The following is a 14436-nucleotide window of genomic DNA, read 5'->3' on the forward strand; positions in this document are numbered from 1 at the left end:
CCATGATAATAGTGTAAAAAGCTCATTTTTATAGGGTCTTATGTGACAAAAATGAAACTGTCATGTATGAAAGGAATAATTTAGACTGACAAACCATCTGTCTTTATAGTACTGTGACTGCTTTTCCTGTCAGGTGTACTAACCAATGATACATGACTGCTGAGATACATCAAATAATAAAAACAATATAAAAGGTATAGAGGGTTGTGCTGCTGCCATTATTTCAATTCCTATATAAATGACAAGAAATAATATTTGAAACTATACTCTTTAAAATGTATTTTTTAAAAGTAATGCAAAAACAAATACCGCATACTGCTATCTAAAGAGTAATTCTTTATTTTCATAAACTCTATGGTAATATTAAGGAAATGTAGTTCTATCTATATTATTACTGTTGACAGCATTGTTTCTATATTTGGTGTAAACAGTCAACTCTGCTTTCATAGATTATAATGTAACAAATATATTTCATTGTTTGTTGTTACATAATGTGCAGTTATGGAACAAAACTCTAAACATTTAGCAATAACCAGGAACTTCCAATTTATATCACTGGATATTGTTTCACCAAAATTGGTCTTTATTGACAAATCCTGATGACTTTAATTATTACTGTAATTACACTGCTTCAACATCACCATCAAATATTTATCTTCCTTGACCATGTCCCTGCTTGGGTTCATTTTTCCTCTTTATTGATATCCTTGGTGACTTTCTCTTATTTACTCCACTATTGACTTTGCTAGTGAATTAACTCTTCTACATACAGCCAGTAATACCCTTTACTTTATCTTTTCCATGGTGTGATTACCCTATCCAAGCCTGGTAAAGCTTCTTCCCAATGTCAAAACTTCCACCCGATATCACTTTTAAATAAAGATGCCGAAATATTTGCAAAAATGTTTGCTAACCACTTGGGCCTCACACTACACCAAATGATATGTAGCGATCAGGTGGGTTTTGTAAAAGGAAGATAGGGCTCTGACAACACCAGAAAGTTACTAAAATCTGCTGTATACTATGAAACAGAGCCATAGAGGAAGACTTCTTTCTCCAGATGCAGAGATGGCCTTTAATTGCCTCAAATGGGAGTTCCTTGATGCAGTCCTGTGTAAATGTGGATTTCCCACCAGTTTTCTCTCAGGGATAAAAGTGTAATATAACAACCCAACAGTTTGAAATCTAAATGCTGGATTTAGCTCAGATTCTTTTGATATCACAAATGGAACTAGACAGGGATGTCCAATGTCCCCACAACTGAATGTGCTGGCACTAAAGCCACTAGCAGCTTCCATAGGGGCAGATGTCTTGATCCACAAGTTGAGGTAGGTGATAGAGAATATATATTGAACTTATTTGCGGACCCCGGAACAGTTGGATCTCTCATTTAATTGTCATACATGACTCACATTATGTGCCCCACACCTAGAATTGCAATGCAAGATCCCTTACAGATGGTATTTAGTGCCATCCAGATTATCTCATATTTTTCCAAATTGATCCAAAACCTGCTGGAGATGTCACTCGAGTGTAGGTACAATGTATCATATTTGGTGGTCTTGCATGGTCCTTCAACCTTATTGGAATACGATTGCTCATATCCTATCCTCACTACTGCGGATTAATTCTCTGCTCAAGCCGGTAATTTACATTTTATTTATGTTGCCACAAGATATGCCTAAATTAGCTCTTAAATAGATGAACCAAGTACTAATAGCTGCTAATAGACAGACTTCAGAAATCTAGTAGAATCCTCACACCACATCCCCACAGGATCTTTTACATCAAGATACCCTAAACAGGACCTATGAAGGCATGACACATACCCACCTACCCTCAAACACATTGACGAGCAAGGCAAAGGGACCTGTGGGACACATTTCTATATGGGAATCCTGTCTTTGTCTAGAGCTTCTTCCTGTATGCTATACATTAATTGTTGTGAAAACTAATAAAAATTGTTAAATCGAAAAAAATTATTAAAGCAGAAGTCTAGGCACCATAACTACTAGGTGGCAATATTGTGGTTATAATGCCAGTAGGCAGGGGGAGGGGACTTGTAGTCCTTGGCCAAACTATTTTCAAGTGGCTGAGCCCCCACTCACCAGAATTTCTAACATGTTAGCTAACCCACACGGCCAATGAATGTTATTAATAAATTGATGAAATTGCTAATGTAATTGGAACTTACACATTAGCAATTCCACACATCAAGGTGTATTCAAGCAGTATGCCAAACTCAAGAAAATGCAAGAACATGTAAGCATGCTTAATCCTAATTGAAAATAATTAATCCACTATTTCTCCTGTTTTGAAAAACAATTTGCAATTGCTATGACTGGTTTAGTGAATAAACCCTTCCCCTAGAGTTTTGCTGACTTGCAATTCACTTGAAATTCAGCCACCTGATATTCTGATCTTTAGTCTGTTCAGTCCAGTAGGAATACAGTAGCTGGAATTAGTTACAGTAATTCATGGACAAGTAAAACTTTCCCTTATACAGACCCATGACTCACAGTCTATGCAAGCCACTGTTTTATCTGACTCAATGAGTCTATGGCAGGCATAGGCAACCTTCGGCACTGCAGATGTTTTGGACTACACCTCCCATGCTGCTTTGCCAGCATTATGGGTGTAAGAGCATTATGGGGGATGTAGTCCCCAACATCTGGAGTGCCGAAGGTTGCCTACCCCTGGTATGGCCTAATACCTGCTTCCTTAAAATTTTACATGAGTAGTGAGTGTTAAGATTAAAAGAAGAATGTTATATTCACTGGACTGGATCCCAAAAGGCTCTTGGTTATAACATCACATTCAGCTATGGGCAGATTGGGAGAAACATTATCTGGGTCGCTGGACTAACCACTAAAATGAAAACAGGCTGCACCACAATCATGTCTCTAGGAGCTTGAGGGCTTACTGGAAGCTATCTCATCTGCATTTACATCACTTTTCTAAACCTGTTTTGGGCATTACGTGTATATATAGATGTCAATAGTTTACTAAAACTATAAAAGTCAAATATCTTGACTCAAGTATGCAGAAAAGTGTAGATATTGCCAAGAAAAACAGTAAATACAACAACCAGGTTTTGACATTAAAATTCATACATTAAAATTCTCTAAGCCTAAACCTCTCAGTAAGAGGTAATAAATAATTAAGCCAAAAGATTGTCTAGTAAAACTTTATGCAAAAAAAACTATGTCAAGGATTTTATCACAGATCTTGTCTCTCCTATTCTTCTTTAGCTCTCGGTTGCATGCGAGTCTGGCTACTGACCTCATAAAATGTATTCCTCGATTTTTATTACATTCTTTAGCAGATATATATATAAATACAGATGACTTGAAGAGTGAGATTGGTGGTGAATTTAGACTCTCACACTAAATGGAAAGACATCACGACATAACAACTGTGTAGATATTTGCATTATCCTAAAAAATTCTGATATGGCCGTGAACGACCCCATCTGTCCGGAAAATGTCACCATCTGCAATGGCACATCCTGCTTGTTGCCCCCCGACAATTACAACTACATACTGAACTTGGTACTAAGTACTGTGATTACGATCCTATTGGCATTGGTTATGTTTTCGTTGGGTTGTAGTGTGGAATTTAAAAAGTTTTGGGGTCACATAAGACGTCCATGGGGCATAACAGTGGGTTTCCTTTGCCAGTTTGGAATAATGCCGATTGTAGGATTTGTACTGGCACTTATTTTTGATGTATTGCCAATTCAGGCTGTAGTAATCCTTATTATGGGATGCTGTCCAGGAGGAACTGGCTCCAATATCTTGTCATTCTGGGTAGACGGAGACATGGATTTAAGGTAAGAGTTTCTTAATGGCATATTCAATTGAAATACAAAGTTTCCTTTTGTTTTAAAGTTATAATGTTTTTTAATAGACAATGTGTAAGTTAAGAATATTTAACAAATAAATATAAAGAACACTGTGAAGAAATTAGCACCTGTTACTGTTAGTCCCTCGTAATAAATTCCAGAAATTTAATTTTTCCTTCAAGACGCAAAGCGGTATATTATCTGTTGAAGGAATATTTATTTATGGTCTACCCAGTACTGTTTTTCAATATTTTTTTAATTCAACAATATTTTTATTTTTTTTTGGATGTGAATATTACGTAACATAGAAGAACATTCACATTTATAGTCTGTACACTTTAAGGATTTGGCTTAGCTCAATTAATATAAACAATATAGAAATAAGGATTAACTGAAAACCTATTTGTGTCACCATAATAATGAGTATTATACTTTTGATGTTGTTTAACATCCATCCTATATATAAAGGAAATAATTGTTTAAAAGAATTGAGAATTATTCAAAATGTAAGGATTGGGATGGTGTTAAAGTGATCTCAGTTGTGGAGGGAAATGTTTACAACTATTCCCAGAGTTTGCAAGGATAGAACATTGCATCATATATATTTTATTTATTTATATATTCCAAGAAAGGAGATATCAAAATCTCAAATGCTGTTTTGTTGAAGATTACAGCATTGAAGGGTTGCTCTAACCATCATAACCACTACAGTGTTGTAGTGGTTATGACGTAAAGAGTACCCTGGCACCATTTTCCAGAAATGGGACAAACTGTTTCCTGCTGGGTTCCCGATCTCCTTTGTTGGCAGGTTTAGGACATCCAGCTTCTGAAAAACAGAACATTGGAAACTCTTCTAATAGTATTGGAAATAATATACCATTTCAAATGGACAAAAAGGGAAACTTTCAGAAGAAAAAATTCAGAAAATTCAGAAGAAAAACAATGTATCTTATTTACACAGCCATATTTATTGTAGTTTAAAGACACATCACTGTTAGTATTATTGTTGGGGAGCTCTGGTATACACTCCAACAAAATGGAGCAGCTAGGAAAAAGAGGGACATTATGAAAGAAAAGGGGGCAGAGGGCTTTGGCCCTACAAAAGGTACTGTCCCTCCTAAATAGGAACCTTGAAATGTATGGTATTGAATCATTTAGTAGGCTTATTAAAATGGCACCGTCTCCGTCTGGGGACTTTGCATAATTTGACAGTGACATCGTCGCTGGAGGTTTGGTTACTTTCCTGAAACCGTCCCTCGTGGTCACTGCCATTTTTTTCGGGTCGGTCCTCTTATGCTCCTAGTGCTTCAGCCAACGTCACTGCTATGCTCTTACACATGCATGACAGTTCAGCATTGAGGTCTATGGAGGTCCCGCGAGACTGCAGGATCATCCATAGACACAGCTTATGTCTAGCAGTCATCACTGGTGACGGCTGGGAGATCAACACTTCTGCTCCATCCAGTGTCTAGAAGTGTCAGGCATAGGAAATTTACTAAGAAAATGTAGTCCCTTTTCTCTCAGTAAAATTGTTGACTGGGTTGGAATTTCTGTGAAATTCTAACACAGTCAGTATGAGTATTTCTTAAAGATTTTACTTTGATGAAATATTAATTTTGCATGGAGGGGGCGTGGCAGTGCTTGCTTTAACTTGAGGCCCCAGATGAAGACAATACATTTTTTTTTTAAAAAATCACAATTTAGTAAATAAATAAATAACCTTATATTTTTGAAGCTCTGAGGCTGGCTCTTGACATTACCAACAGTGCCAAAGCCTTTAAGTAATCAGAAATTACATCAGAATAATAAATGTGACTATAAACACGACATGATGACAATAAAATAAAATGTATGATGTATCATTTATTGATGTAGTGAAATATTGCCCATCCCAAGATGTGTTTATTTACCATACACAACGGTTGCCAAGAGGTAATACTAAAGTTTAATGGGCAAGAAATATCCTCCTTCTGATTTTATAGAGAGAGATGTTTTATTTACTTATCACGTTGTTACTTTTGTACAGTATAGTGAAATCTATGATAATTGTGGAACGAGAACATTGATGGTAAAAGGTGTTTTTAAATCATAACGGAAAGTTGTTCCAGAGAACTGTGCAGGAACAAGCAATTATTCTTTGCAATGCAGGCTACAAGCACAAGAATAAAAATATAGCAAAGCAGACATACAGAATATATGACAATGGTTTTGTTAGCCAGGAAAACTGAATATTAAGTATTCTCAAGGAGTGTGAATATTCAGTCCCCCTACATAGAAAAGAATATATAAGCATTGTCTTGACCTTTTGTATGCTGCACTTATTAAGCTCTGTCAATGTCACTTCAGTAAGTGGGAACATTTTGAAGTTGTAGGTCCAAATATCATTTATCTACGGAAGGAAAACTTTTCAGTACCAAATTCAGCTAAAACCATTCACTTAAATAATTTTGAGACAATTCAAAGACTTTACTTTAGAGATCACATTTGATCTTATACAAATAAAACACTAATAAACTAGAATTTTCCATCAGTACACCTAAATGATGCACACGTTGGGGCCAAAATAACTCTATGGGCAAAAAAAATATATATCAGAGTCCCAGAACCCTTTATTCAATCACATCATCTCTTCCACCTCATGTGGGCCATCCACATTTCAGCATCAGTTCTATCCAACCTGTATGGTAATGATAGGCTCACTGGCCTAAAAGCATTTTCAAGTGAGATCAAGAGAGGCCACACTTATTGTCAATCTGTTCCCAAACTCGTTAATAAATGCTGGAGGACACTGGTGCTTATACAGTGTTTACAACATAAATAATGCATTACATTTTAATGCTTATGTTGCATGGAGTGCCTCTCTAAAACAACACTTCACTGAGGGAGCGTTGTGGTCTGAGCCAGTATCTGGTACTCACCACTTTAAGAGTTTTCTTGAGGTCCCTCCAATGAACAATGAACGCCACACACAACATTCATCCAGCACACACAGAGACACTCCCTCTCACCACACACAACACTCAGCCTCTGCACTCACATACACAACACACAGGAGGGGGCCCCAATCTGGCTCCCTGCCAGGGACCCTGGGCAACGTTTGTCCAGCTCCACAGCTCTGTGGTGAGGGATATTGTTACACAACCAGGCTACTGTTACAGGATTGGTGAAATTCCAATAAGGCACAGTTGCAAAAAAATTCATCTCAACAGTGGGAAATGAAAAGGAAAAAAAGACGTGTACTGAAAAGTAACACATTTTAAAAAAGAACATTTTGTAAAGAACTTGAGTATATATAAAATAAACATGAACATTTTCAATGCTTTTTGTTTTATTTCTATTGCAGCTTAAGCATGACAACCAGTTCCACATTGTTTGCATTGGGTATGATGCCGCTGTGTCTCTTCATTTACACCAAAAGATGGGTAGATTCTAACTCCATAGTAATTCCTTACAACAGCATAGGTAAGTGCAATTAACTGTAGATTTTTTTAATGGTACCTCAATCTATGATGCTGTTTTGTATACATTGGAGCTAACATTTTAAATTAAAGGATCTTATTATTATATTAATTTTAAAACTTGTTTTCCTGACACTATGTAATCCTTAGGTCCCCCCCTCTCTTCCCCTCCCCCCCCCCCCCTTCCCCAGCCTCAGGACCTCCTGCAGCTGGGCTGAAGGGGTTAAAACCCCAGGAAGACAGCCACTGGAGGCTGGATTAACCCTGCAATGTAAACATAGCAGTTTCTCTGAAAATGCTATGTTTACAGCTGCAGGGTTAAAACTAGGGGGACCTGGCACCCAGACCACTTCATTGAGCTGAAGTGGTTTGGGTGACTATAGTGTTCCTTTAAATATATGCTATGAAGAAAGGTCAGACCATGACGAGAAGAGAATGTTTTGTTCACAGTTAACTTTATTAGTTTAACTTTATTATTTTACATCACTTCTCAAAGATGGAGCTATATAATGAGGAAGATAGTATAGTGCTCTGCCAGGAAACTTAGGGGCAGGAGGTATTTCCCCTTCCCTACCCTCTCCCCCCATGTACCTGTCAATAGGTGGTGCTGAGGAACAGAACTTACTGCACAGCCCTCTGTTAAGGGACACTGTAATCTCTAAAATCATTTCATCTTGTTGAATTGGTTATAGTGCCTGGGGTCCACTGGCACTGTCCCTCTTTTCAATGTGAAACTATTTTAGATCACTTTAACACAAAATAAGGGTCCCTGGCCCACAACAATTCAGCCCCTTTTGGAGGTGTAACTAAGGCAGAGATCCCTGTTGGGGACCAGACCATATTGCAGATGGCATGGGCCCAGGGCTCGAGTCCTGCAGGAACGCATGGGAACGGCGTTCCTGCACTTTTTCCAAAGCAGGAACGCCGTTCCCGTTCCCAGTCCTGCAGGACCTGCCCTGCTACCTGCAAACAGGTCCCATCACACGCTGTGTTTCCTCTCCAGCTCTAACTCTCGCGAGACCCGCAGCTGTGAGAGCGTTGCCACGGGTTACCATGGCAACGCTCCGCACAGGCGAGTCTCGCGAGAGTTAGAGCTGGAGAGGAAACACAGCGTGTGATGGGACCTGTGTGCAGCGGCTGGCTCCCCCACCGGACCACCAGGCGATCTCCCTGACAAGGTAAGAAGCAGGGAGGGGGGAATAAACTAAAAAAATACACACATAAAGTTTAAAAAAAAAAATGCTCCCCTCCCTATCATCCTGCACACACACACACATCATCCAGCACACACACACACACACACACACATCATCCAGCACACACACACACAAACACACACATATCATCCAGCACACACACACACACACACACACACATATCATCCAGCACACACACACACACACACACACATCATCCAGCACACACACACATCATCCAGCACACACACACACACACACACATCATCCAGCACACACACACACACACACATCATCCAGCACACACACACACACACACACACATCATCCAGCACACACACACACACACATCATCCAGCACACACACACACACACACACACACACATCATCCAGCACACACACACACACACATCATCCAGCGCGCACACACACACACACACATCATCCAGCGCGCACACACACACACACACATCATCCAGCGCGCACACACACACACATCATCCAGCGCACACACACACATCATCATCCAGCACACACACACACACATCATCCAGCACACACACACACCCACACATCATCCAGCGCACACACATCATCCAGCGCACACACACACACATCATCCAGCACACACACACACATCATCCAGCACACACACACACACACACACACACATCATCCAGCACACACACACACATCATCCAGCACACACACACACTGCATTCATTATACACAATCTGCACTAATTACAAACACACTACATTCATTATACACACTCTGCACTCATTACAAACACACTAGATTCACTATACACACTCTGCATTCCTTATACACACTCTGCACTCACTACAAACACACTACATTCACTATACACACTGCACTCACTACACACACACACACTACATTCACTATACACACTTTGCACTCACTGCAAACACACTACATTCATTATACACACTGCACTTACTACACACACTACATTCATTATACACATTATGCACTCACTACAAACACACTGCACTCACTACAAATACACTACATTCATTATACACACTCTGCACTCACTACAAACACACTACATTCATTATACACAATCTGCACGCACTACAAACACACTGCACTCACTACAAATACACTACATTCATTATACACACTCTGCACTCACTACAAACACACTACATTTATTATACACAATCTGCACGCACTACAAACACACTGCATTCATTATACACAATCTGCACTCACTACAAACACACTGCATTCATTATACACACTGCACTCACTACAAACACACTGCATTCATTATACACACTGCACTCACAACACAAACACTACATTCATTATACACACTCTGCACTCACTACAAACACACTACATTTATTACACACAGCACTCACTACAAACACACTGCATTTATTATTCATACTCTGCATTCACTATAAACACACTACATTAATTATACACACACTGCACTATATGCATAGGAGTGTAAAAAAAATTTTTTAAGGGGGAGGGGCGGGAATCTTGGGTGAGTTCCCACACTTTTTTCCCCAGGACTTGACCCCTGCATGGGCCCTTACAAGTAGTACAAGTACCAGATCTCAATCATCACGCACTGGGAGGAAGTGATGTCCATTTACTTGCCAGTGCTCAAAGGAGGCCATGGCACAGCTTGGATCTGGCACCAGATCCACAGGGTAACCACCCTCCTGGCAAAAAGGGGAATGGCCAAAACATCTTACAGTTGTGTGTTTTTCTGTCTTATATTTGGGTCTGTGTGTCTGACAGTGTATGTATGCTTGTCTGTGCATGGCTTTAAGCATGTGTGTCTATGTTTGCCAGTGTGTGTGTCCGTCTGATAGTGTATATAGGTATCTGTGTGTCTGACATTAAATATCCCTGTGTGTATGTCTGTCTGTCAGTTTGTATCTGGATATGTGTGTTTATTTGCGAGTGTATCTGGAATGTGTATGTGTGTCTGGAGAGTGTGTGTGTGTATGTGTGTGTGGTGGTATCTATGTGTCAGTGTGCATGTGTGTGTGTGTGAGTATGTGTGTATGTGTAGGTTGGTGGGCACCACCACAGCACTTGGATTTGTAAAGAGCCCCAAGTGCTGATCAACATTTCCAGGATGGGGGCGGAGCCTAGCATCCGAGCTGAGCGGTCGTGCAGAGCCTCGGCTCCCGCTTAATCTGGCAATTATCGGGGTAATCCCACGACAAACACGGCACAACCGCACACCGGAGATAAGCCATCGAGACGGGGACGCCCGGGGGAACCGACAGATACCTGAACCAAGCATGTACTACCCCGGGACCCGACAAAACAACATGAGGCCTACCGGAGATCGAGCAGTGGGGAGGCGGCCGCTCCCCACGCTGTCTGACCTGGACTCGGACCTCACCTCCAACCCCCCCCCTATGGACTGATGGGGGTTATCTCGGTCCACATCAAGCGACAGAAGAGACGACCGCAGGCTGTACACACAGCCCGGCGACCCGCAGCACCGTGACAGCCGAGCACGTGGCCTACTTAACATGGCGGCGGCAAACGCACCAGAGGAGATGACAGAATCCCACATGACAGAGCTGGATTACACAGCCAGGCTCGACGCAATCTTTGCAGCCTTCTGGGCAAAGCTGGAGCATCGGGCATGGCAGCCCACTCCAAGCGCACACATGGCTACTGAGAAGCCCGAGCAACCTAGCCGCAGGCGGATTGCCACTCAAGCACACAGCGCCCCAAGATGGCGCCGCAGCAGCAAATGTCCTCGACCTGTACGCACATGCACAGGGGGGAGAAGACCGCCGGAGCGCAGCCGCAGGGCGCCGCGAACCCTCCACATACATTGTAAACTGCCTCATTCTTCTTCCGAGCTGGGAGCTCATCAGGAGGTTGCTCTCCACCACCACCCATATACCCAGGGAGATAGCCGGGACCCGGTGGAACCCTGGGCCCACGGCCCTGTTGATGGGGCCAATGGACATGTGGTGCGGGCCCCCGCCAAAGCCTCGGGCCGAAGACAAAAGGCATTCATAAGACCTAGACCCAGGAAGGAAATCGCAGCACAGCGGGCCAAGTGTCCGGGGGGCCTGAACAGGCAAACGGGAGCAGCAGGACGTTATCCTCACCCAGCACGAGCACTAGGAAATCTTCCCGCTCATCTTGGGGCTACAGAGGACCTTCCCCCGCAATCTAAGTGTGACTGCTCGAGGTGGGAATGTGTGGTACCCCTAGCGGGCATAGGATAACCTGGGTGCCAGGACTGTGACATGAGATAGGCCCTTGCCACTCACCGTCACTACCAACCTTCATAGCGAGGACTGTGCCTATTAATCCATGCATAGAGATGTTACTTATGCTGAAAACTGAATAATCTCATTATAGGCCATACAACTGTGCCCTTAGAATTGTATGCATACATGTAAGGCACCATATGTAGGATGTACTATGCAATAACCAGGCAGCATTGAACGTACACGGTATTTTAAATTGTGTAGAGTATTTAAAGATAAGTCACACCATAACTACTAATACCGTGAGCCATACTCCAAATCGCAGTTTTATCATGGTTGATGTATGTTTTGCAGCCTTAGCTGTGAGCCACCAGGCATCACGTGGTATACATGCCGATCCGGTGGTCTTCACCATCATTACGCGGGTCTACGCACCTCTTACCCTAGCTTGACTACTGAACCTACGCATTAGGATAACTAAGCCTGTTTCTCTTTCACAATAAGAGCGTATTGACCGCCCGTACACATAGCCTGATTATTTAATTACTCAGAGAAAACTGAGCAACATACTCCCACCGATATTATCAATATGCATGCCATTCCGATATCTCTTATTTTATAACACATTTGGGCCTGGACAGCTCTCCCTAAGATGATTCTAGTTATATTCCTGTTGTTAAGCTTGGCACAAATACCCAGCATGTTTATACCCGTGTTTTACTCTCGCAAAAAATGAGATTGTTGCTACTCAGAGTCTGCTCTATCAAGCTGTGTATATCATATGTTTTTTCATCTGTCTTCCATCTATCTCCTTTACTTTAACTCTGTCGAAGCCTTCATATAGTTCAAAGCTACCTTCATAAATGCTACTTTATACGTGTTACTAACTATTTGGAAAGCTTGTCTAATATAATATAAAATGAGGCTGTCATTTGTAGGAGATGTACTTTTGTGTTAAACTGATCCCACTATGTACAAATACCGTGCATCCCCTCTTATCTATTCTGTACCCCATTTAACTCCTGCCTCAATAAAAGAAAGATTGACAAAAAAAAAACATTTCCAGGATAGTCCCAATTTTTAGCTTATGCTGCTTCCTCCTGGGTTTTCTCTATTGTCCTGTTTTGGGGAATCCATGTTACCAGTAGGTGTTGCACACAAGAGAATCTTTACACACGTGAGTCACTGAGTCACTGACTCACCTCATCCCTCCCTCCTTTCAAATCTCCCAGTTTCAGGAAGGGTGAACAAAGGTCTTTCAAATCATGAAACATGAAATAAAAACACACAGAAGGTTTTACATGATAGGATAAAGCATTAAGCGCTGTGAGAATAGTTAAATACACATAAAAGAATATGCTTAATTATATGAGGGAAGAACGCCAAATACAATTTCTGCTTCTTTAAATAATACATATGACAATACAAAACATTAGCACATCCAATAACCCAGCTAAACCATGAAGAAGCAGGTGCTTTGTAACTTGTTACATATTTACCAGACCTTATTAAGACACTGTATTTTCTTTGCCTCTTTAGAAACTCATTGACTTAAAATATACTATGTAAAGCTGGGCTCTGTTGAAAATATGCAGTGTAATCACATAGCTCAGTGGTATTATTCAGGTAGTGATTTTTCTGAGGGCAGTGTGCAATTGACTTTTTTTAAATGGTCGTAACAAATCAAGTCTTGGTGATAAATAGAATAGATAAAGGCATGTATTATTACAGCTGATTAATGTCATTTGGAGGTTATTGGATGTGGTAAATCAAGTGAAGTAGGAATAAGTAGTTTCCTCAAGCATACTGATTAGTTTGCTTCGAAGAAGCATAAACTATGTGAGTGAAACTTTATGAATACACCATTTTCTCACATTGTAGTTTAACATAGAAACTGAGGATTATTTTGGGGCAAGAAAGGTGACATATATGAAGTGGTGAATATCTAATTATATATCTGTTTCTATTTTCTTCTGGGCAAATCAATTTATGGAGACCTGAGCAACTAGCTCTCCAGCTAATATAGATTATACAATTCCCATGATGCTTTGTCACACTACATGCGAGCCGCCAGTCTACAAGAGTTAGGTCCACACCTAATGTAAACTATTACAGGGGTAGGGTATTTTTGTCATCATGTTACCGTATTATGGTTCATTTATAATATACAAGCTGTATAGAAGCTAAATCAGTAATGATACTAATATTTCATTGTCTGAATAAAATATGCAATACTGAATTTAAAACTAAAATATGGAAAGAGCAGAGACATTGTTGTGAGGCAAAGAGAGGATTAAGTCCAAGAGTAAATGTTGTGGCTTATTCCACCCTCTATTTCTGTGCTATTCAATACTCTGCTTCTTAAATGTTAAATCATTACATGAAAACATAATTTGTTATTACATAACTGAGAGGATCAGTAGACAGAGTTACTGCAAAATCTGCATTTGGAGATGTAATTTCTCCCTCTTCATTTATAACATTAAGAGCAAAATAGAACTTCCAGTTACAGATGTGCGGAGATATTCCTTGGGCTCCATCTTGGGTCAGCCCCGCCCAGCAACATTCATGGGAATGAATCACTTTTATGGTATAGTATGCAAAGATTCTGCAGCAGCAATAATAATACAAGAATTTGTGTTATGTTTATGTTTAATCACATTCTATATTTACTGTAATATATATTATTAACTCCTCCCTCCCA

The 14436-nt window shown here is 40.6% G+C and overlaps 1 protein-coding gene across 1 annotated transcript in view; it reads left to right on the plus strand.

Annotated features, from left to right (window-relative positions):
- The first annotated feature begins 3263 nt into the window (after positions 1-3263).
- SLC10A2 (solute carrier family 10 member 2) overlaps positions 3264-14436 on the plus strand; it is a 47925-nt gene continuing 36752 nt past the window's right edge. Inside the window, exons 1-2 of the mRNA XM_063444672.1 lie at positions 3264-3832; positions 7188-7306. Coding sequence (XP_063300742.1) covers positions 3453-3832; positions 7188-7306 — 499 coding nt within the window. The 5' untranslated portion in view covers positions 3264-3452. The remainder of the gene's footprint in view (positions 3833-7187; positions 7307-14436) is intronic.

The sequence above is a fragment of the Pelobates fuscus genome, chromosome 1, assembly GCF_036172605.1.
Source record: "Pelobates fuscus isolate aPelFus1 chromosome 1, aPelFus1.pri, whole genome shotgun sequence".
NCBI classification, from domain to species: Eukaryota; Metazoa; Chordata; class Amphibia; order Anura; family Pelobatidae; genus Pelobates; species Pelobates fuscus.